Source organism: Daphnia carinata, chromosome 2, assembly GCF_022539665.2.
Source record: "Daphnia carinata strain CSIRO-1 chromosome 2, CSIRO_AGI_Dcar_HiC_V3, whole genome shotgun sequence".
Lineage (NCBI taxonomy): Eukaryota > Metazoa > Arthropoda > Branchiopoda > Diplostraca > Daphniidae > Daphnia > Daphnia carinata.
In genome coordinates, this window is record NC_081332.1 from 5,507,676 (window position 1) to 5,528,805 (window position 21,130).

General features: G+C 39.2%; 5 protein-coding genes and 2 long non-coding RNA genes across 13 annotated transcripts; 3 read left to right on the forward strand and 4 right to left on the reverse strand.

Moving 5' to 3' along the window:
- Positions 1–83: 83 nt before the first annotated feature.
- LOC132087758 (uncharacterized) lies at positions 84–7,041 on the reverse strand. Its single transcript, XR_009420545.1, has 3 exons — positions 6,908–7,041; positions 4,034–6,841; positions 84–3,963 (listed from the first exon to the last, which is right to left on the reverse strand). It is a non-coding gene; the product is annotated as an uncharacterized LOC132087758 (long non-coding RNA).
- LOC130687048 (bumetanide-sensitive sodium-(potassium)-chloride cotransporter-like) lies at positions 4,246–11,661 on the forward strand. 2 transcript variants are annotated; one of them, XM_057510207.2, is made up of 19 exons: positions 4,246–4,385; positions 4,871–4,974; positions 5,098–5,382; positions 6,744–6,823; positions 6,898–6,965; positions 7,033–7,382; positions 7,445–7,559; positions 7,621–7,760; positions 7,824–8,015; positions 8,108–8,461; positions 8,527–8,662; positions 8,738–9,061; positions 9,130–9,259; positions 9,328–9,581; positions 9,985–10,251; positions 10,334–10,448; positions 10,539–10,681; positions 10,755–10,866; positions 10,959–11,661. In XM_057510207.2, exons 2-19 carry the CDS (start codon positions 4,882–4,884, stop codon positions 11,092–11,094), a joined length of 3,294 nt encoding a protein of 1,097 aa, XP_057366190.1. In that variant the 5' UTR covers positions 4,246–4,385; positions 4,871–4,881; the 3' UTR covers positions 11,095–11,661. The 2 variants fall into 2 exon arrangements, with proteins under 2 accessions (XP_057366190.1, XP_057366193.1); XM_057510210.2 differs by lacking the exons at positions 9,985–10,251; positions 10,334–10,448; positions 10,539–10,681; positions 10,755–10,866; positions 10,959–11,661 and adding an exon at positions 9,693–9,895.
- LOC132087759 (uncharacterized) lies at positions 7,605–12,604 on the reverse strand. Its single transcript, XR_009420546.1, has 2 exons — positions 12,378–12,604; positions 7,605–9,605 (listed from the first exon to the last, which is right to left on the reverse strand). It is a non-coding gene; the product is annotated as an uncharacterized LOC132087759 (long non-coding RNA).
- An 8-nt stretch (positions 12,605–12,612) lies between these two features.
- On the forward strand, positions 12,613–14,892 carry LOC130687050 (uncharacterized). Of its 4 annotated transcripts, none has more exons than XM_059494116.1 (5): positions 12,613–12,773; positions 13,064–13,593; positions 13,680–13,762; positions 13,906–14,146; positions 14,293–14,892. In XM_059494116.1, the coding sequence occupies exons 2-4, from the start codon at positions 13,069–13,071 to the stop codon at positions 13,979–13,981; spliced, it is 684 nt and encodes a 227-aa protein (XP_059350099.1). In that variant the 5' UTR covers positions 12,613–12,773; positions 13,064–13,068; the 3' UTR covers positions 13,982–14,146; positions 14,293–14,892. The 4 variants fall into 4 exon arrangements, with proteins under 4 accessions (XP_059350099.1, XP_059350098.1, XP_057366197.1 ...); XM_059494115.1 differs by having other exon boundaries at positions 13,906–14,052; XM_057510214.2 differs by lacking the exon at positions 13,906–14,146 and having other exon boundaries at positions 12,613–12,873.
- Positions 14,893–14,982: 90 nt separating this feature from the next.
- On the reverse strand, positions 14,983–16,537 carry LOC130687049 (2',3'-cyclic-nucleotide 3'-phosphodiesterase-like). Of its 2 annotated transcripts, none has more exons than XM_057510212.1 (4): positions 16,429–16,537; positions 15,816–16,187; positions 15,496–15,733; positions 14,983–15,428 (listed from the first exon to the last, which is right to left on the reverse strand). In XM_057510212.1, the coding sequence occupies exons 2-4, from the start codon at positions 16,137–16,139 to the stop codon at positions 15,091–15,093; spliced, it is 900 nt and encodes a 299-aa protein (XP_057366195.1). In that variant the 5' UTR covers positions 16,140–16,187; positions 16,429–16,537; the 3' UTR covers positions 14,983–15,090. The 2 variants fall into 2 exon arrangements, with proteins under 2 accessions (XP_057366195.1, XP_057366194.1); XM_057510211.2 differs by lacking the exon at positions 16,429–16,537 and adding an exon at positions 16,257–16,391.
- A 690-nt stretch (positions 16,538–17,227) lies between these two features.
- On the forward strand, positions 17,228–18,590 carry LOC130687018 (ribosome biogenesis regulatory protein homolog). Its single transcript, XM_057510178.2, has 4 exons — positions 17,228–17,408; positions 17,499–17,751; positions 17,821–18,215; positions 18,279–18,590. Exons 1-4 carry the CDS (start codon positions 17,248–17,250, stop codon positions 18,535–18,537), a joined length of 1,068 nt encoding a protein of 355 aa, XP_057366161.1. The 5' UTR covers positions 17,228–17,247; the 3' UTR covers positions 18,538–18,590.
- A 344-nt stretch (positions 18,591–18,934) lies between these two features.
- Positions 18,935–21,065, reverse strand: LOC130687015 (guanine nucleotide exchange factor C9orf72-like). Of its 2 annotated transcripts, XM_057510176.2 has the most exons (7): positions 20,652–21,065; positions 20,368–20,585; positions 20,067–20,300; positions 19,903–19,998; positions 19,607–19,821; positions 19,352–19,519; positions 18,935–19,283 (listed from the first exon to the last, which is right to left on the reverse strand). In XM_057510176.2, the coding sequence occupies exons 1-7, from the start codon at positions 20,914–20,916 to the stop codon at positions 19,142–19,144; spliced, it is 1,338 nt and encodes a 445-aa protein (XP_057366159.1). In that variant the 5' UTR covers positions 20,917–21,065; the 3' UTR covers positions 18,935–19,141. The 2 variants fall into 2 exon arrangements, with proteins under 2 accessions (XP_057366159.1, XP_057366158.1); XM_057510175.2 differs by having other exon boundaries at positions 20,368–21,065.
- Positions 21,066–21,130: the final 65 nt, after the last annotated feature.

The window sequence follows — 21,130 nt, forward strand, 5'->3', positions numbered from 1 at the left end:
TTGAATTAGCCTTATAGTTTTTGAATAAAAAAAAAGAAAACAGAAGGCCGGGCTTATGTTGTCAGGCTTAAAATTTTGTCCTATTAAAAAATAATATCATTAAATCTAGATAACTACATATGATTCTGATTCAAAATTAACCAAGAAAGACGAAAAATGGAAGTTGTTTTTATGTAGAGTTTATAGTTTTTGAGCAATCTAAAATATTATAATTAGGGGCGAATCGTAACCATTACTAGCGCGCCAGTACGCTATAGCACTAGCATGACACATCAAACTTCTTTGATTATTCAAAAACTATAAACTCTAATTAATGTAAAAACAGTTTATTTTCGTATCCTCGTTAAATTTGGAATCTAAATTATACATAGCAATCTTTTTTTAATGATATTATTTTTTTTTAAAGGATAAGTCGGGCTTATTTTTTTGTCGGACTTAAAATTTCTATTGGCCATATATATTGATGTGGCGCGCCAGTACGCTACAGCGCTCGAGCGACACATCAAAGTTCTTCGATTTTTCTTAAATAATTAATAAACACAGATAACTATGCATGATTTTGATTCAAAATTTAATTATAATAACGAAAATGATTTTCAATTTAGCGTGAAATTTATGGTTTTTGAGTAATCTAAAATATTAAAGTAGTTGCGCTATAACAACTTTGCTTGAAACCACGGCTTGTTCATCGATTTTATCATCACCGGTAACGCTCAGTGGCAACTCTTTCAGTTTCCTTGAATATTGTTAGTTTAAATTCATTGTCTGCTTGCGACACACGTGATGCAGGCGACAAAGGAAGACAATTGATTGGGTCAAACGCGGAAACCGATGGTAAAATGCCGCACGGTATTTTTGTAAATACTGATACACACTTTCATTAAAATTTAAAACAAAAGCAAAGTGAGAAATAGAATACGGATTTGATTGTACATATAAAAATTAAAAAGTAAACAATATAAAGCTGTTGAAATACGCAAGAACGCCACCCTTAGGTTGAAGCTAAAGTTAAACACGGGGGAAAAACTCGAAATTCGATACGTGAAGTACTGGCGCGCCTGGGTGCTTTTGTTGCACTAGCGCACCAGCTGGGATCAGGTTGGGCCCTAATAGTAAGCTATCTATTAAGTTACAAAAAGTATGAATTTTGCATATCATAAAGTGACAAACTAAATTTACAACCGGGCTTCCATTGGTTGCTACTCCCTGACTTGAGAAGTCGTTGGTTTCCAACGGCTTTACTCTTTTCTGATTGAATTCCTATCGCGTATTAGAAAAAAATCGTAAAAATGATATCAGTTGCGATCAAAGTAGAATCCCAATCGGTTAATTTTCGAAAAGGTTTTCAGAAGTCATTCTCAGAACACTTGCAATCAGCAACTATCCCGAAGTCAATTCCCAATCGTGAACAAGTGTGCTGTGCAACTGAATCTCTTGTTTTTGTACTCCTTTAGTTTTACAATTGACTCACGTACAATACTTTTTAATGAATTCTGCAAACATCAGTGCATGGCATACAAAATTCATTTTCAGTTTTCTCTAGCTCTCAGACTAACTTATGCACCCACCAGCGAGCGAGTCACTTCACGTTAAGAGGCTTTTTTCTCTTTCAAAATTTATTATTCCTTACCCTTTAGCTGCGTTTCCCTTCTTTAGATGGCGTTGGTCGTTATGATTGAAATAAAACTTGCTTATATTTTAAGGTCACTGCTCATGTCTAGTGGTGATTGTCGGAAGAACGTGTGTTACGGCACGCCGTCGTGAAGTTGGCTGAATTACAAAACATGCCTTTCTGTGTCGTTCTGTGATTCACGTAAGTCGTGTCGTAACCACCGTTTGCAATTGCCTAACCAATTAAAGCTTCTGGAGTGGCTTTTCCACAAAAAAATGTCAACCCAGACGCTGACCAAAAAATTGCGGTAGTGCGGGTGAAATGAAAACGTGATCAAGACATACATTTACACACGTTAATTAAAGTTGATGGTTCCAGTTATCTTACCACAATTGATGAACGTCACGCACAGGAAAGCCCTAGTTGAAATTACACAGCCAAGAAAATTGCAGGGATTCTTTTTCGTGGAAAACTTCAGTTCTTCACATCTGCATATTTCGTTAGTTAGCCCTACGTAGGTCTTCCAAAAAATTCAAGTAAGATGCTTTCTAACCGCTCTTCCCTTAACCCTTTGTATCTATTAATATACAAGTAAGTAAGACGTAGGTCAAACAACGAACGAAATTTAATTAGAGCTTGGCAAAATCTGCCCGTCATCACGACTATTACTTTATTGCGGCTACCTATATTTAATTTATTTTATCACCTGGTTTTATTGCCGATGATAATGTTTGCAGGTGAGTTTGAGCTAGATATGACGTAATATGCAAGATCAACCCCAAAATACATTCGACATCTTTTCAAAATACCGATTATCCGTTAGGTACTTTACTACCTCCTAGCGTTCCAATGAGTGGTAAAGTGTTTTCTTTTTATCGTACACGGAATACGCCAAACAAATTAAGAAACGAGTATGCCGGATTGCTTAGCAAATTAAAATGCCTGTCGTCTTAAAACTAAATGCCAAATTGTTTGGTTCTGTTTTATGAGGCAGACGATTGCTTCCTAGATTACGCCACAGAATTACGAAAAGCACTAGCAAAAGATTTAAGATAACAGGACAACATGCACTTCGGCTGCCATCATAAAACAGTTCCTTCGACCTCGAAAAATTTCTAGGGTTTGAAACATTATAATTTATTCAAAAAATTTCGGAATCTCAAATATCAATGTGCTCTCTACATTGACCACACCCAACATTTTTTTAAATGTTTTTTTTTTCCTGCAAATTTCACGAGTTTTAATTTAATTATGGGCCGTGGGAGAAAACGATACCTTTCAACGATGAAGCATACTCATCATATGACGTGACAACTCGATCACAAGGAACAAGCTGAGCCGAAATTAGAGATCTCCCCCCAATATTTGACTGGTGACATCATTGATGGCAACGAACATGCAAAGGGTAAACGTGCTATTCTTGTCTTTTCTAAACCAAAATAGAGTAACCATGGTAACAAAACAAATACATAAACCACCCGCACTTCCCGTTTGGAAACGTATTCCATAGAACTTCCCTTGATGATAAAGATACAGATACAATAATTGATCGCGTGTGAAACGTGCACAGTAACTTGTTCGTAATACTACTCGTTAGATACGTACCATGGAAAGCTGTTAATCTCAACAATCAACTAAAGGGATCTGCGTCTCCGAGTTCAAGGTAACCTTGTGCTGGAAAATACACGTAGACACACATTAAATAATGGAATCTAAAAAGGAAACATCTAGATAGTTTTCGGTTCCAAAAGATTGTTGACTTCATGATCTGTCATACTGCTAAGTGCTAACTAAGAATAGGCGCTATTCTTTTGTTTGTCAACGAAGTACAAGAATTGCTCGCTAGGTAACTCTCACGTTTGCCGGGCGGCTGCTTTGAAAAGATGTCTGACTCTAATGTCTAGGAAAGTGTGTTTTTTTTTTCGAATGAAATTCTAATTATAGACAGTCGAGTTTCAAATGTGCAGTCTCTACATGAGGAGGAAAACATTTGCGTCACGTTCTTGCCTATCCCACGGGATAAAAAGATGTACCTACTGCTCCGTATGCCGTGATGAAACGCCAACTTTCTGAAATGTGACAGCCAAGATAGGGAGGATTCATCCATATTTGAACAGGACTAAAAGAGGTCGAATGAATTTAGATTTTTAATTTTTGCTTAGCACAGTTTTGACTTTTCCTCGTTTTTATTGATGCCTGCTTATTGTCCCGAGTTGTTCTTGTTGCATATCAAACGTTTTCATTCTCTCGACAAGATGATTGGCAGTGGCTTTCTTCATCGCAGCATACCTTAAATTGGCCTGTTGTTTTCAGAATGGTTTTTATGTTTAAAAATTCGACAGCCTCCAGCACTAAAAAAAGGAATTTAGCCACCCCATGACCACCTCACTTCTTTACGAAGCAAAAAAAACTGAGACCTACTCTCCTCTTTTTGGATACACAAAAGGGTGGCTAAATAGAAACCCCCGGATCTTTTTGGATAGAAGCAAGAGGGGGCTGGCACCATCCTATCTGGTGTTTCCGTCGAGTGTGAGAGAGTGCTGGAGCTGGAGGGGCCTTTCGCTTTATAAACAGCCAACGCTGTCACTTTGAGCTTCGTCAGTCTGTAGTCTTCGCCTACCGGTCGGTCTGCATGCTTGTGTCTGTTCCTCTTCGTTAACCGGCTACCGGTCTCACTATTCGTAGCTGTGCCGTTAACTTCAAGTGCCCCACGTGTCTTTCTCGTACTTCTAATCAGACGCTTTCAACTTATCCGTTTCTGCCATCCTTGCTGGTAAACCTAACAATTATCATCAATATTTATTTTATTTTTTTACAGTGATTAGTTGTCTAGGATTAAGTTGAATTACTATGAAAAGTGAAAGCAGCAGTTGAATCTAACAGTGTTGATTCAGTTTAAGCGATTGAGGCGATCGAGCGTTGTTCAAACTTTGCCAGTCATTCTTCCATGATTACAAAGACAACAGCATTTTTCTTTTATTCCTAAAATTTTAAAGAAGTAGGATTTCTGACAGGACGCTACATTAAAGATGTATTAGGTTCTCTTCGAAATCCTAGTGACATCGATTGTTCTATATGCACCTTTGTGATTTTTTTATGATACAAGCAATATCATTCGACATTTCTATCGATCCCATCCCAACTGTAAATGGCATCGTAAAATGCCCACTGTCTCTACAGGGATTGTACCTACAATGGCGAATATTGATTATCGAATTGTACATGTTTTGTTTTTTGTTTGCTTGTGTGTATATTTAGGTTCGTAGATCATGACTGACGCATTATCCAAACGCAATCGTTTCAAAGTGAACCGAGTCGACTCTGGAGGCGGAAATTCCGAAGAAGATGGCGATGATTCGGAAGTACGCTACACTTTCTGCTAACCACCATTTTTCTTTTTCGTTCTCTACATACACGTTCTCCTATTTTTTAATCATAAAATATTGAATCTAATGCGGTCTGCTTGAACGATTATTATATTCCAGAAGGGCAATAGCTCGGAGGCGATCGAAATGGGCGAACGGCCTGGCTCGGCCGCGTCCAACGAAGGTGAACGGGCGTCCTCTCCGACTGCTCTTTTGTCACAAGGCAATACCTACATGACGATGAACGAAAGTGGTCAACGGACATACGCCGCTACCAAAAGCTTACGCCACCAACTGACCCGTGAAGCGTTGCCTCGGCTCGACAACTACCGCAACATCCTTTCAATTCAAGCCGGCCATAGACCGACCCTGGACGAACTGCACAATGCAACCATTCACGAAAAGGTAATTTTGTTTACTTCTTTTTTTGAATACGACGTCACGTAACTAGCGTACCGGAACAATTTAAATAATGAAGTCGTGCAATCCTGGATAGTTTGCGGTCATTGAGCCTTTATTGGTTTTCCGTGAAACAAAGAAAAACAAAAGCCACAACTGCAAGTAATCCGTCAGACAGTGACTATACCCCCAAATCGAGAGCAACGACCACACGCGAACTTCTGAAGCCAAAAGTAAAACAAAATTTAAAGTAAAGCTGTCGACGCACTCGGACGTACTGTAAGAAAATTAGCCAAAGGAGGTGACTAGAAAAAAACGTAGAACGCCGGGTTTTCTCCCCCACTTTGCAACGACTATTGCTCTAACGGCTGTTGAACTTGACAAAAAAAAAGCAGCCCTTCCCACAAGTCTAATGACCTGGTACAGAAAAAAAAAAGGGAATAGATTGCTCTATACTAGCTAAGAAAAAACACACCCATCCCTATAAGGTCTTACGTCGTAAAATGATTCTAACTTAAATTTCATAGAAACGTCCTCGTCATTTGATACCATGCGTAATGACTATGCGAGCTTCCCGAACTTAAGGTTTTTTTGTCAATTCACACTAGAGAAAATGTTTGCGATCTCCGATTTCTATGGGTTTTTTTTTAAACAAAAAGAGTTCCCATTTTCTTTCATCATAATTCAAAGGAAAATGGGTGCCCTTTTATTTTGCAGCCAAAGTCCGCAGAATTAAAACGGTGTTACTTAAATACTCGTGTGAAAATACGCCGTTCGAATAGAAATTGCGTATTCGGAGGCAGCGCATTCAATTTAAATTAACCACTGTCCCATCAATCGACACGATCCCGCTCTGATCGTTACAACACACCTGATTTTTTCCAAGTTTTCCACTTATTGGAAACACGTAATCGATGTGAAAAATACTGACGTTTGAAAACATCTCCCTATTGTCTGACCATCAAACGTCGGCACGTCTAATTATGGACAAGTTGTTTTGAGGGTGTGCCCGTCTCCTAGATTTTCGCCACTGGCCATTAAAAATGGAAATAGAATATCAGAAGAATAAAATCAAAAATACGTTTTCCTTCAGCACGAATATGTTCCCGCTATAGCGCACTTTGATCTGCTACGACGTAATAACAAGCAGCGATACCTTTTATAGGAGTAATAAGTATCAGATTTTCCTACCTTCTCTGATGAATCATTTCACCTTTCTCGGGCGTTCCGTTGAACACGGAACCGTGATGCTGGGGTCACTCCAAATTGCGGCAGTCTTATTTACGCACGCCCTTTATTTGCTTGTACTAGTTAAGCAACCGTTTTGTTTGGCTTCGTCTTTGTAATTCAATCTCTTTGGCAAATAGCCTCAAGTAGAGAAAGCCAACGAGGTCGTCCCAGACACTTTCGTTAAATTTGGCTGGATCAAAGGAGTCTTGGTGCGATGGTGAGTATTCTAATAATGCTAAACAAACCAAATGTTATTTTTATCTGAATTTCAATATTCTTCTTATCAAACAGTCTACTCAACATTTGGGGTGTAATGCTTTTCCTTCGCCTTTCTTGGGTAGTAGGACAAGCCGGAATAGGTAATTTAACCATTTTCACGGTAATCATATCCTTCTAGAGTAAATAATCACTTTGGATGAACCACAGGTGAGGGAGTAATTATCATCACGCTGGCCTGCGTTGTTACTACTATTACGGGACTATCAATGAGTGCCATCAGTACCAACGGTAACATAAAAGGCGGCGGAACGTATTACATGATCTCGCGATCGCTTGGCCCGGATTTTGGCGCTTCCATCGGTGTCATCTTTGCCATCGCAAATGCTGTCGCCGTAGCTATGTACACCATCGGTTTTTGCGAATCGCTCAACGACTTGCTGAAGACGTTCGATCTCAAAATCATCGACAACGGTGTCAATGATGTGCGCATTATCGGCACCATCACCATCATATTACTAACTGGAATCGTCGTCATCGGTCTCGAATGGGAAACTAAGGTAACCACTGGCATGTTGTTAATTAAAAAAAAAAACTATTATTTTACCTGATCTCGTTTCAGGCACAAATCGTTTTGCTGGCCATCTTGATTGTCGCTCAAGTAGCCTTCGTCATCGGTAGTATTATGGGCCCAATGGACGATGAGGAAAAAGCTAAAGGATTTGTTGGTTATAGTAGTAAGTTTTCTTTCAGTCAAATCAATTACTGTATAAGTTAATACATTTTTAACTTTGAAAGGCGAGTTATTCGTGGAAAATTTTTCACCTGATTACCAATACAGCGAAGGCAAAGAACATAGTTTCTTTACCGTATTTTCCGTCTTCTTTCCGGCTGCGACGGGCATCTTGGCTGGAGCCAACATTTCCGGCGATCTCAAAGTCAGCTTACAATGTCCTATCCATAAAAAATTAAGGAGATGTTCAATTTGATTTCTATTTTAGGATCCTCAACATGCTATTCCTAAAGGAACTATGTTGGCCATTGCTATTACAAGTTTGACATACGTCGGTTTCGCCATTATTTGCGGTGCGACGGTTTTGAGACAGGCCACCGGCAATGTTGAAGATCTCTACAATGGCACGCTCACTAACTGCACCGAGGGTTGCGAATGGGGACTCCAAAACAGTTTTCAGGTAAAGTCGTCATTATCATGTTATTTAAGATATGCAGATTCTTGTTCCTTTTTTGTAATCAAACGACAACCTTGTGATTGATATGAAAACAGGTTATTGAACTGGTTTCGGCTTTCGGTCCTTTGATTTACGCCGGTTGTTTTGCGGCTACCCTCAGCTCTGCTCTGGCCAGTCTCGTCTCTGCACCCAAAGTGTTCCAGGCTTTGTGTAAGGATAAACTTTATCCTTATTTGGGTCCGTTTGGTCGCGGATACGGTAAAAACAACGAGCCAGTTAATGGTTACATCTTGACATTTATCATCGCTTTGGGCTGCATCATTATCGCCGAGCTCAATGCCATTGCTCCCCTCATCTCCAATTTCTTTTTGGCTGCTTACGGATTGGTCAATTATTCAACTTTCCATGCCGAAATGGTGAAGCCTGTTGGATGGAGGCCTACATTTAGGGTAAAGAAGAATGAATAACTAAATTGAATATAATCATAATTATAACTCTTGTGCTTTTGTTTTAGTATTACAACGGATGGATGAGTTTAATTGGGGCGATTCTTTGCGTGGCCGTCATGTTTTTGATGAATTGGCCCACCGCACTCGTCACGTTTGGCTGCCTGTTTGCTTTGTATCTTGTTGTCATCTATCGCAAACCCGGTACGTACCAGTCAGCACCGTATTATTAGCTTTTCTTTTTAAATCAAACATTTTGTTTTCCTTTCAATGTATCAGACGTGAACTGGGGATCATCGACGCAAGCCCAAACTTACAAAGCAGCTCTGAACAGCATCCAAGAACTGGTGCACATTGAAGAGCATGTGAAAAACTATCGACCCCAAATCCTTGTCCTTTCCGGCTTGCCAAGCGCTAGACCTCCTCTGGTCGATTTCGGCTATTCAATTTGCAAGCATTTGTCCATGATGGTATGCGGACATATTGTCAAAACTCCCCTGAATCAACGTACTCGTACATCCTACACGCAACGAATGTACCACTGGTTGCGCGATCACAAAATCAAAGCCTTTTACAGTCTTGCCGACAATACGGGTTTCAAAGGTACGTCGTATAAGCTCTCGTGTCACGAAGACAATCAATTTTAAATATTTTAAATCTATTATAAATAGAGGGAGCTCAGGCATTGATGCAACTTAGCGGTCTAGGCAAAATGAAACCCAATATGGTATTGATGGGTTACAAACGTGACTGGAACACCTGCTCTGAAGAAGAACTGAACGCCTATTTCGGAGTGATTCAGTAACACTTAAATATTGTTAAATTACCTTTGACATTTCGTATCTGATTTCGTCCAATTCCCCGTACAGTGCTGCCTTTGACATTTACTTGTCTTTGGCTATTCTCCGAGCGCCCGAAGGATTAGACTTCTCTGGCCTGATCGCCGAATCTTACATCTCTCCTATACCAATAGCTGTTTCTGGACCAACAGACAGCTCTGCTGCACCGTCCGGCTCGCTCGACGTCCCCGGTGTAGTAGCTGCCACTCTGAAACCATCAGCAAGTACCGCTTCCGGATGGAGTGAAAAGAAAGCCCATTCCCAGGAATCTCTTCAATCGCAGGGTAAAGATTGTCCTATTTAAGCATCTGTTATCAGGGGGGGAAAAGAAGAAAAAAAGAAATAGTTCATTCAGTCATAAATCAATACGATCGCTGTCTCTATATCTTCTGTAGAGCCTTCGCGATTCCTCTGTTTTTCGCCCTCTTCCAACTGGCGAGGTAAAAAAGTCGTTCAAAAACAAAACAAAACAAAGTACGCATGCCTTTTCGTGTGTGTCAGTATGGGCGTACTAAATGTGTCACCAACTTATACGTCTATAATGATTATTCCGCCCTTCCTCTACTTGACCCTGTTTTCGTAACGTTGCACCCAAGTGCATGAAAAGCTCGTGACAGCCATCCGTTCAAGATGGATTTGTCTCCATTTATCCTCTTACTTATGCTATTTTTGTTGCCGTGTTATTAGGAAGCAGCTCCGAGCAAACCCCGCCGGGCACTCCTGCAATGAAGCGAGCCAACGATTCACAACCTGACTCCTTGGCCGACTCCACTGCCGTCGTCAATCAAGGAGGATTAGGGCTGAAGAAGAAGAAGAAGAAGGGATCTCGAGAAAACCTTTTTACAGACCCGGCTGGCAATCCGTTGCCAAAAGAACTTCTCAACAATGTTACCTTGTTCCAGCGAAAACAAAAGAAAGGCATTATCGATGTCTGGTGGCTATACGATGATGGAGGTTCGTTTGAAAACAAAAACTCAATCAATTTCTTTTTTTCCTTCTTTTCCTTTAAAACTTAATACCCGTGTGACATCCACAGGATTGACTCTATTGTTGCCCTACATTCTAACGACCCGTCCCAATTGGAGTTCGTGCAAACTACGAGTTTTCTGTTTAGCCAACCGCAAAGAAGAGTTGGATAGTGAACAAAGAAGGTAACTAAGACGATTCCATTGCTAATAAATGTATATCTTAATTGCGGTTGTTAAATCAAGTTTCTTTTTTTTGTTCCCTTGACCTTAAAGAATGGCCGCCATGTTGTCTAAATTCCGTATCGATTTTTCGGATGTTATCGTTATCACCGACATAACGAAGAAGTCGTCCGAATCGACGCGCAACTATTTCGACGGTCTTATCAAAAATTTCGTCAAAAACGAAGACGGGCAGGGTAAGTTGTCATTTAAATATCTACGTATGACATCGTATCGCACAGAAACAATTTGAAAATCTTTGATGAGCAGATGCCAGAATTACGGAATCTGAAATGCTTGCCCTTCGCGACAAAACTAACCGCCATATGCGGCTCCGTGAACAGCTGCTTCTTCACTCCAAGACTTCCAATCTGATTGTCATGTAATTATTCCCCCCCCCCCTTCCCCGAAACAGCAGACAGGATACCTTATCTTGTGGTTATTTTCTTTTTTTTTTTTCTATACTTTTTCTAGGACGCTTCCAATGCCTCGAAAGGGAACGGTGAGCGCCCCGCTGTATATGGCCTGGCTGGAATTATTGACGGCCAACATGCCTCCGTTCCTGCTCGTCCGCGGCAATCAGACATCCGTTCTCACTTTCTACTCGTAAAAAGAAACGACGAGGGAAATTACTACCGGCATAGCCGCCGCCCTGATCTAGAGGGACGAGGGGGAAAAGCTAGAGGATGAGTTCTTCGGTGCAGTATGTGGTGCAAGTCTGAGCAAACATCACTGTACCGTCGGATAACATCTACAAAATATTCTTAGTTGACTACATTTTCTGTAGTGCTCCTTCATACCTCCCGGACTCTTCGTGTACTTAGAACTCAGTAGGGGTAACGTTTCTTTTTTTATTATTATTTCTTTCATGGTGGTGCGTTTCATTTAGACATATCTATTTGTTTCAATACCAGTCCGGATTGTCACTTTTTTTTTTAAAGCTTGATTTATACTGGTTATCAACAAAACATTTTCAACCAGATGTTCCTAATCATACATTTGTTTTTTGTTTTTTGTTTTTTGTTTTTTTTTTAATGGGGAAGAAGGGAGGATATTGGACTGTTTGTTTTTATTCTATTCTGTTGCGAGAAAAATAATTAACGCGTGCCTTAATAACTTAGTGTCTAAGCTTTCGAACTCGATTTAGATTCAGAAATAAACAAATTACATTCCAGAATATTGTTCAAAAATTATGTTTAGTCTGTGAAGCAGGGATAAAGGGAAAACTACTTTCTGCTGGTGCTAAAAATGTTAGAAACTCGACTTGTTCTCAGTAGTAAACCTTAAAAGAAAATACGGATATTGCTGATTATGAAATTCGTGTGACGTGAGCGTTTTTGTTCCCAAAACACTCTCTGTGTCCGTGTTTAGGTCATCGTTGGCTGGTTTTGCACCCTCGCCAACTATAAATAACTTTTCTTTGGATGGGGGAAGGGTAGGTTGGGGGGAAATCTCAGAAGCATTGGTGCTGAAACCTTTGTTAATCAAGCCATTCTGTTTCCCAAATTAACTACACAAATCCAATTAGCAATATAGGTGTTACTGTTGTCAAAACAATCCATCAAAAACCAGGGCCAAATGCCAGACAGGGTCACCTTATGGTCGTAAAGATTAGTTATAAGGATTCCTAGCTAAAGTAAATACTTAATCTATTTGGCGTATTTTATGACACACTAAATGTCTCCAATCAGTTTAAGCCTTCAACAGTTGCAATCCAGCAATAAACATTTCTTTGTTTTGTTTTCTTATCAGTGGCCAATAAAATATTGTCAATTCGGCGCTGACGCCACCAGCTTTATTTTTAAAACCATGAAATTTGCCTTGTTAGAAAAACAAGCTTGGGTTGGCATTGATCCGTGACACTAATACTTGGAAGGTGTTATAATAATGTACCTCTTTCAAGTTTTGACGCCGGCTAACAGCAGTTTCATCCAGTAAGACATCACAGCGTCAGTTGAGGCAGTAAATCAGGAATTCAATTAGATGTGGACGTCCATGGTTCAGCTTTCAGTTGTGCTAATGCGGGCAGTGAATCCTGTGAAGTATCTGTAACCTCTAAACTGTAATCCGAGTCCGACTATCTGTCACTTCATCAATCGTCATCAACAACTGTCAAACGGTTTTCCCGTTTTAGTGCAGCCACTAGTGTTAGTCTATTTGCTTTTTGGAGGTTTTAGCCCCAAGGCACAAGGTGACGCACGGAATTTCTGTGGTTTTGGACTTGGATTGGGGCGCATTCGGCAAAAAAATTATTGGAAGAGTTTATACAACAGGGACTCTTTCGGAAAGGTAAACTTTATCCTTGAGCTAATTTTTGAGCATTCAAGGTAGAGGTAACGTCATCAAGCCGGTTAAGTTGTGTTTTTTTTTTTACTTCAGTCGTATCAAGGTAGGCTGTTGGTTTTGTCGCGATTAAACGCTTAGCTTTTGTTGAAAAAAGAAACTCTTTAGTCAGTGTTGTGTAAACGACGTTTTGAGTTTCACTCTATTAAAACAGTTTCACAATTGCGGAAAAGTGTTCTAGTGTCCAGTTTTGTTTGTTTTTATTTTTAAATATTTATTTTTGTTTTAAATTGCAGAGAAAATGCCTTCTTCTAATCCAGTATACCAGCCTACTACAGTCACATATGAAAGGCATAAAGAATGGTCAACCAGCTACATCACTGAACGTGTATTTCCTGGCTGCTACCAAAAGCCACACCTTCAACGGTTACTGCTTGCTGGTGCCATACTTCTAGCCATTTTAGGATTGGGTCTTGCAATTTATGCCTTGGTCAATGATGTCAACACACATAAGGATGAATCTGCAGATGTTGAACCAATGCCAACATTTGATGAGAACTCGGATGAGAACATTGAACAAGAAGAGGTCCCAGAAACAAATGAATCACATGATCATGAAACAAATGTCATACTTGGATCAATTGGCATATGTTTGATCCTCATTAGTCTTGTGATGTATGTGGTATTTCTTCAACTAAAAGGCATGTGCCGAGGAATCTTACCACAGCATCACAGTCAAAGATCTGGAAACCTGAATACTTCTGCTGGACAACCTGTTCACAGTGAAACAAGCCATCAGACAGCTATTAGCTACAAGGGAGTACAGGTAAATAAAAAGAATTCATTTAGATCTGAGTAATTTCATTGGTATCCTTCAGCAATTTAATGCCAACAATTGTTTCCAATTTTCAGCAAGAACCAGGTGCACTGAATCTTGAACCTGCTGCTCCAATTGAAGAGGAGAGACACTCACTAATGGACAGTAAATTTCAGAGGTAAGTTTATCATCTTGATTAGCTTATTGATGTTGAAATTAATACTCTTAACATGATTTGGCGTTGTAACTAACGTACTGACCGCATGGTTTAGATATCAGTGAGTGTTGTGTTTTTTACTACTATTTAACACGTTTTTGCAGTGAGGATACAGAGCGGATGATGGATGACGATCCTCGTATCGTTCTTAAGCCACTCCGCACAGCGGAAGAGGCTTAATAGATCGATCAAAGCAAACAAACCATCATCACTAAAACTCACGTACATCCCATACCTACCTACATACTAAGGTAAAATTGGCCTATAGGATTATCATTCCCAAGCGCTTACCTTAGATACCTATTGGTATAGGAGTATGTTATCGTATTTTAGCGATTTTGTTTGGTACGTGAACTGTTACGCAACTGCTAACATCCTGTTGTCCTGTGTCTTGCTTGATTTTATTATGTTGAACAATTTCCTGTAAAAAACAGACTTTTTTTTACCAGCAGAAATGATGTTAAAAACCATATTTATCACTATTCATTTAGCACCGAAGCTGAAGCCCCTCCGATTCCCAAACGTAGCCGCAGCACGCCTAGCCGCTTCTGCAAGCGAGGCCGAATCGGCGCTCCTCTAGCTTCTACAGAAACTCTTTCCCCTTCGCTAGCATCTTCATTCTGTTCGGATATAATCTTCTTCGACGACCAGTCCAGTTGTCATGGCGACATGGATGAATCGAGTTATTCGCAGGTGCCCTCGTTATATTTACAGCCTTCGCCTGTACCTAGCCATAGCGGAGGTCATAGCGTTTGATTAGCAACCGTAATGGCGTCCCTTACTACGGTTCATCTCCACCACATCTCCCTACTTTCAATAATTTTCTAATTACCGTTGCCTTGAAATGATTTTTGTAATTGTTTCCACTCTCAAAATTTGCGTGAGTTTTTTTTTTAGTGTTTTAACATTTTGTATTTTCCCTAACATGATGCAGCTTGTCGTTTATGGTCTCCCATTTTTGACTAATCTCGCACAAAGGCATTTTGCCTAATGGGTTCTACTAATAATGGGTACTGCAGGTTATTTTTCTCGTTGCGTTAAATGTCGTTTTTTTCTTTATCGTGTTCTCTAAATATAGGCCGATAGCAGTATGCTACTATTTCTTTAACCAGTTAGATTCTGTGCAAAGAGATACCGGATGTAATCAATCGTCTGAGTGATTCGGAATTGTGAACGCCCTCCACATTTGTACCCCTTTCTAATGTTATTTCCTCACAATCAATCACATGACATGCCACGAAAAGTAAACGTCAAGCCAAAACCTACAATGCTTTCTGTTAGAACCACATTTACGATAGCTCTTTGAACATGGAAATTATAACAGAGGAACATAAGAGACAAAGTAAAGCAAGCGATGCTTCTAGTCCACGAGTTCCGCTATCATAACCAAGAAAGGTACTCTCTAGCAAAAACTGTTTGGTTGGGTAGAAAACCCACTGTCCTTCCCCGTAATTTCTTAACCACCCTCCATTTGACAGATCGTAAGTCTTTACTTCGCTACTATTGATACCTTCCAAACGAATCAGATCGACAAGATCGTAACCTGTCGTAACAGCCCCGACTCCAGGCGAGCAGCCTAATGTCAAATGAGCTTTGCTGCCAAAACCGGAAGTTGGCTGAAAATTTCCTGAATTATAGAAAACATTAAAACTAAATTGTAAAGGCGTCGCATAACCTATTTTTTTAAAGCGTACCCATAACGTCAGGATCTTGATTTGTAGTGTTTTCCTTAAAGACTGTTTGACTTTGGTAATGGGTAACGGGAGAGGTTGGCTTCTTTGCATTCACTGCCGATTGCGGAGGGTTTCCTTCCGTGTCGTTTTGATTCCAAAGCAAGAGTTGATCATTTGTCAATTTAATACGGGCACCGAAGGTGCGAGGTGTCAATATCCAGCCAATAGAATGCAGGGTAGAAACTTGGTTTACACTATCCTTGAAAAATTAATATTGGTTAAGATACTTTAACTAAAAAAAATTAGAAGGAACTATATTTTCAATTTGAAGTTCAATTCACCTTCACCTGTTGTTTTTCAGAGTATTCTTCAGCCCCAGGGCTGTAATTTGGATAAACACCATTGAACATTGCTGTGCAGTGAAGCACTTCTTCTGGCTTTTCCCTTGTGTAGTGTAATAAGATATCAGAAATATAGACTTTTTGAGTAAAGTTCTGTACATCTTTTAAGAAATCTGGAATATCTTGTAGAGTGTCTGCCAAAAGTTTCCGGCTTCTGCTCAAGAAACTGGAAGAATACTCAGGTTTTACAAACCAACCCCAGTACAAAGGTAGCTCAGCTTCATCAGCTTTAGATTTTTGGGTACCCTCTACCATTGACATCATGATACAGCCAGGTAATAAAATCAGCAGAAGAGATAATGAAAATACATTCTGAAAAGGATAACAATTATAAGAAACAAAACATATAGGGAAAGCCATAGAATATAAATCAACTTTCACCATTTTATAGGCTTTTATAATTTCACAAAGTATTTGTCCACTTCTAGAACACACTAGCAAACATGTGACTGCCACTATACTCTGTACAGTTTTCTGGTAGACAATTAAAGTAGGGCTCTATCTTTTAGATATAAACTACGTTAATGTTGTCTTGTTTGAACAGACTACCTACCTGGCAAGATATCTGTCTCAGATTAAATATCTTCAAAGGTTTTAGGGATCAAGAAGAGATATTTTTATGGCAATCCGTTTTACCCAAAACAAACAAAAATTTTTTTTTCTGTTTATTGCTATGGCCATCTATTGGTCAGATATCTAGTTAATTCTCTATATACACACGCCGAATATTTTAGCTGCTTCGCGCTAGCATTGCGTCAAATATTCGGTATATTTCAAAAACGATTAATTTAATGGAAAAATAGCAATTTTCTCGGAATCAGCATTGAGTTTTGAGTATATCCTGTGATATTCAGCCAATTCAAGTGAGTGTCAGTTTTTGTCGAAAAAAAATTTAAGCCCGACTAATAAATAAGCCCGACTTTCTGCTGCATCGCGCTAGCGCTGTAGCGTACTGGCGCGAAATACACCGCTCAAATATTCGGTGTATTTCAAAAACGATTAACTTAATGGAAAAAATAGCAATTTTCCCGGAATCAGCATTAAATTTGGAGCATATCCTGTGATACTTAATCGATTCTGATTAGTGTCAGTTTGTGCCGAAAAAAATTTTAAGCCTGAATAAATAAGCCCAAGCGCCAGTGCGCTACAGCGCTGGCGCCATGCAGCAGAAATATTCAGTGTATGTAAAGAATTAACTAGAAAATTTACCGGTATGGCGATAGCAGTAAAACAGAAAAAAACCTATATATTTTTGGGGGGGATAAAAACGGATTGCCATAAAACACGTGAGATGCAATGTTGACGGCGCAGATTCCCATCTGCCGGCGCAGTATTTAACTAGGTCGTATTAACGAGTCATAAGTATTCATTCATGATGGCTGCTTCCATCGTTCAAAACGTGCTCCTGAAAGCAGCAGAAGATGAGGCTGAAAAACTAAAATCTATTCAAGTTGACAAAGTTGTTGAACTAGAATTTGACTTGGGAAATCTTCTCGCCTATGACATTAATGACATTGACGTTAACCAACTCAGGTAATGTGTTTGTTACTTTAATTTAACCCTCACGTTTTTTTTCATATTATACTGTTTTTACCATGTTCCGTTTTATTCTGTTTTGAGCAGATCCGACAAAGAGGCATTTCTTGCAAACCTTTCAAGAGACAATGTTCAACTTCTGATCAATCAAATTTTTCAACTACCAACCCTCAAAGTAGACAATGAGGTGGTGATAAAATTGCCACCTGGAACTACAAGACTCCCTCGAGCTAAGCCTGCTCCAAAAGAAAAAGCTCTCTCCAAGTGGGAAAAATATGCAAAAGAGAAAGGAATCACCAAACGCAAAAAGTCTAAAGCAACTTGGGATGAAGAGCTTAAGGTAAGTTGCTAGAACACAGAAGTTACTTGTGTTTCAAAATAACCATGCAATTCTTATCCTGTTGTTTAGAAATGGGTTCCACGATTTGGTTACAAGAAAGCTCTTGCTGAAAAGGAGAAGAATTGGGTTGTTGAAGTGCCAGGAAATGCACATAATGGTATGGATCCAATTGCTTTGCGTAAAACAAAAAAGCAAGAGTCAGTGGCCAAGAATGAATTGCAACGACTGCGAAATATTTCCGCCCGAATGCAGAAATCAAAGGCAAAATCAAAAATCAGCTTAGAGCCCACCGAAAGACCCACAGCTGAACAGCTTAATCGATCAGTTTTCATTGCACACACTGCAACAGCATCAGTAGGCAAATTTCAACCCAACCTGAAGGAACAAAAGCCCGTTTTAAAGAGTGGACAGAAGCGACATTTCGATCCATTAGTAGGTGATCTGAAAAAAGAAACAACAAAAAGGTAATAACTGCTTTTGAAACCGATAACGGGATATTAACGTTAATATCAAATGTTCTTTTCTAGTCTTGACATTTTGGACAAACTAAGTAACAAGAAACCTAAACTCGACATTGAGAAGGCTGTAAACCGAGAGATGAACCAACCATCATCCGACTATAAGGGTAAAGGACTGGAAAAGAAATCTAAAACTCAATTGAAGAAGGATCTTGGGAAAAGAAAACACAAAGGGGCGAAGGATAAGAAATTTAGTGGGAAAAAAGGAGGTTCCGCTGGACGTGGCCCTGCAAAGAAAGGCGGTAAACGGACAGGAAATAAAAACTAAAAACAAAACAAAAAATGAAACTGTTTCCATATACAATACAAATGTGAACTTTCGATTTTTCCAAAAACCATATTCTTCGACATTCGCATCCTTTATAGCAATGCATTTATAATGCAATTTTGTGGGTAATCAAGTAATAAAAAAAAAAAAAAGGAAAAATCATCCTTCGAGTTTGAACAATTGGTAAGTGAAAAAGACTACTGATGAAGTCTGGTATACTAACACGATTTGCTCTTTCTACGGTGTACCAAGATAATTTAACAGAAATAGCAAATCAAAGCCGAACAATTCATTCTACTACGGCTTAATATGATCAACATGAATTTCTAATGACTATTGAATCACAATGTCCTGTTATCAATTATGAAAAATAAAATTAATTTTAACAATAAAAAAATTGCAGCGAATTGTTTTATTGTTCTACACGTCTCAAAAATAATTTCGCTATGTAATCGATGCGTTTGTGAGGGAACTGAGTGTCTATACCATCCACAGCTAGACACGTTTCACACACACATCTCCGCATTGTTTATGTTTACATTTTCTATCATTATCTAACAAGCACTGACCTTATTTAGACAATGAACCAGAGGAACGCTTTCACTTAAAGCCTGTAGTTGGCAAACATGCGGGAAAATCCAGGTTTAAGTCTTTCCGCGGTAGAAACGAGAAGCCAAAAATCTGACTCGGCTATCTTCATAGATTTTTTTAGTTGACTTCTCATCAGTTTCAAACTTTCTCCATTTCTAGAACAATTATAAAAACATTAAATTACATCTATAACACGTAAATTTCGTGAATAACAGACTATTACGGGAAAGGTTTTGACTGAAACGCTTTGATCACATCATGAGCTTGTAATGCCAATGCTTGATGGAAAGCTGCGATAATCCTAGACCAGTGTTCAGTATTATGAGTTGCGAGCTGCTCCAAACACCAACGAACGTAGCGACTTGACTCACCACAGGGACGGAAAACACTTCTATTTTGGAAAGAAGAAAGGACACTCGTAATAACTCAAAAAAAGGTATTAACGAATTCACAGAGAAAAGTTACTATTCTAATTTACTCAGTGGAAAAAGGAATGTTTGGTTGTCTTCGTTGGATAATGTTGAATTCTTGTTCTCGTGAATGGCGCTGTTTACAGCGATAGTGTTCGTGAACGTTTCCAGAAAATCGTATCTTGGCTCTCTGCGTGAGGTCAAGTAGGGTTAACGGGAATTCGTTCAACAAAATGTCGGCTGAGTTAATGTCCCTAACTCCATTGATGTTTTCCAAAAGCCCCTAAAAAAGAAGGTGTTGGTATTTTTAAAGTAGCATTTACTTCTATCTGAAAGAAAGAAAATTAGCTTTATCTTGCCTTACTTGAATGAAAAGACCACTGGAAAATCTATTGGCAGCATATCGTGAGCAAAGAAATTGGTGCCTGTCTGGAAGAAAAAATGCTAATACATCTATAGCCTAGAATTTTAAACAAATGGTGAAATTATGTCTGTTACATAATTGTAGAGAGAAAATAAATGTGATACCCCATTGATTTGTTCTTCGCTTTTTCCAACAACACAGCAGGAACCCATTGTAGTAAGCATTGAGGTAATAACAACATCCCAAGCTATCTGGGACTTTTTAAACATTGTTTGTTTAATTGAGATGGGGCTAGTTGGTGGAGATCTACTAATCCTTAGTCTGCAACTGTCTTTCAGTATCTGATGGATTTCTGCTAGCCATTCAGAAACAATTGGTTCTTCATGGTAATTTAAATCCTGCAAATTAGCAAATTCTGAATTATTCACAAAAATAAATAAAGGACAAAACAATTTCTCCAGAAACCTGAGAAAGTCCAACTTTAAGCCTCTCCACAGTTTTGCCCAGAAGGTGAATTATAAGAGGCTGAAGGTTCCAGAAAGCATCAAGGCACTTTGTATAATCAAACACCATGCTAAGTGATACCATATGAGGTTCTTCAATACAAATATTGTTGGTTTCTCCATAATTGTTTGAAAAGCACAGGCAGTAAAATGTTGCAGTCTGGGAGGCAAAACCCAGAGCTGGAACATTCAAAGAGATTTCATTTACTCCATCATAATCGGTATACTTTGTTTTGGCTAAGTGACCGGTCAGCGTATGAACAGAAATATATTTGGCAACTGCATCTTCATCAGCTTGCATGAAAAAAGGCTTCCTCGATCCACTTGTTTCATTAGCTGAATCAATGACTCTTTCTTCTTTAATTTCAGTTCCTACTTCATCCACTTCATCAGCAAAGGATGTGTTTTCACCAGAAGACATGAAACCTGAAGTTTGCCATTTCTTGAGAACTTTTGGACCTACAACATTATCCCAGGCGGCGAATATGAAACTATGTAGCCAATCCCCCATTTAACTCACAAAAGTAACTATTATTTTGCAATGAACATAACGTTTGTTAGAACGACGTAATTTTCTCACGGTTTCACTTTACTGAGTAAAGTTTTTTCTTTACGATTAGGAACGTGGACACTAAAGAGAGGGGAAGCCTCTGCGCAGTATCGACATTGAAACTGCATGGCTTTGTTTACTGCTGTTGTCTAGCAACCAAAAGAACTTAGCAGAC

Bases quoted from the DNA above. Each gene is read 5' to 3' on its own strand.
- LOC130687018 (XM_057510178.2), top strand. From the start codon at position 17,248: ATGATGGCTGCTTCCATCGTTCAAAACGTGCTCCTGAAAGCAGCAGAA. The intron at 17,409-17,498 runs GTAATGTGTTTG...TGTTTTGAGCAG, and splicing joins ATTGACGTTAACCAACTCAG to ATCCGACAAAGAGGCATTTC. The intron at 18,216-18,278 runs GTAATAACTGCT...GTTCTTTTCTAG, and splicing joins AAAAAAGAAACAACAAAAAG to TCTTGACATTTTGGACAAAC.
- LOC130687015 (XM_057510175.2), bottom strand. From the start codon at position 20,916: ATGGGGGATTGGCTACATAGTTTCATATTCGCCGCCTGGGATAATGTT. The intron at 20,301-20,367 runs GTTTCTGGAGAA...GCTAATTTGCAG, and splicing joins TTAAAGTTGGACTTTCTCAG to GATTTAAATTACCATGAAGA. The intron at 19,999-20,066 runs GTATCACATTTA...TTAAAATTCTAG, and splicing joins GCGAAGAACAAATCAATGGG to GCTATAGATGTATTAGCATT.
- LOC130687050 (XM_057510214.2), top strand. From the start codon at position 13,069: ATGCCTTCTTCTAATCCAGTATACCAGCCTACTACAGTCACATATGAA. The intron at 13,594-13,679 runs GTAAATAAAAAG...TCCAATTTTCAG, and splicing joins TTAGCTACAAGGGAGTACAG to CAAGAACCAGGTGCACTGAA. The intron at 13,763-14,292 runs GTAAGTTTATCA...CTATTCATTTAG, and splicing joins ATGGACAGTAAATTTCAGAG to CACCGAAGCTGAAGCCCCTC.
- LOC130687049 (XM_057510211.2), bottom strand. The intron at 15,734-15,815 runs GTGAATTGAACT...TAATTTTTCAAG, and splicing joins CTGAAAAACAACAGGTGAAG to GATAGTGTAAACCAAGTTTC. The intron at 15,429-15,495 runs GTACGCTTTAAA...TCTATAATTCAG, and splicing joins TCAAGATCCTGACGTTATGG to GAAATTTTCAGCCAACTTCC.
- LOC130687048 (XM_057510207.2), top strand. From the start codon at position 4,882: ATGACTGACGCATTATCCAAACGCAATCGTTTCAAAGTGAACCGAGTC. The intron at 6,824-6,897 runs GTGAGTATTCTA...CTTATCAAACAG, and splicing joins AAAGGAGTCTTGGTGCGATG to TCTACTCAACATTTGGGGTG. The intron at 7,383-7,444 runs GTAACCACTGGC...ATCTCGTTTCAG, and splicing joins GTCTCGAATGGGAAACTAAG to GCACAAATCGTTTTGCTGGC.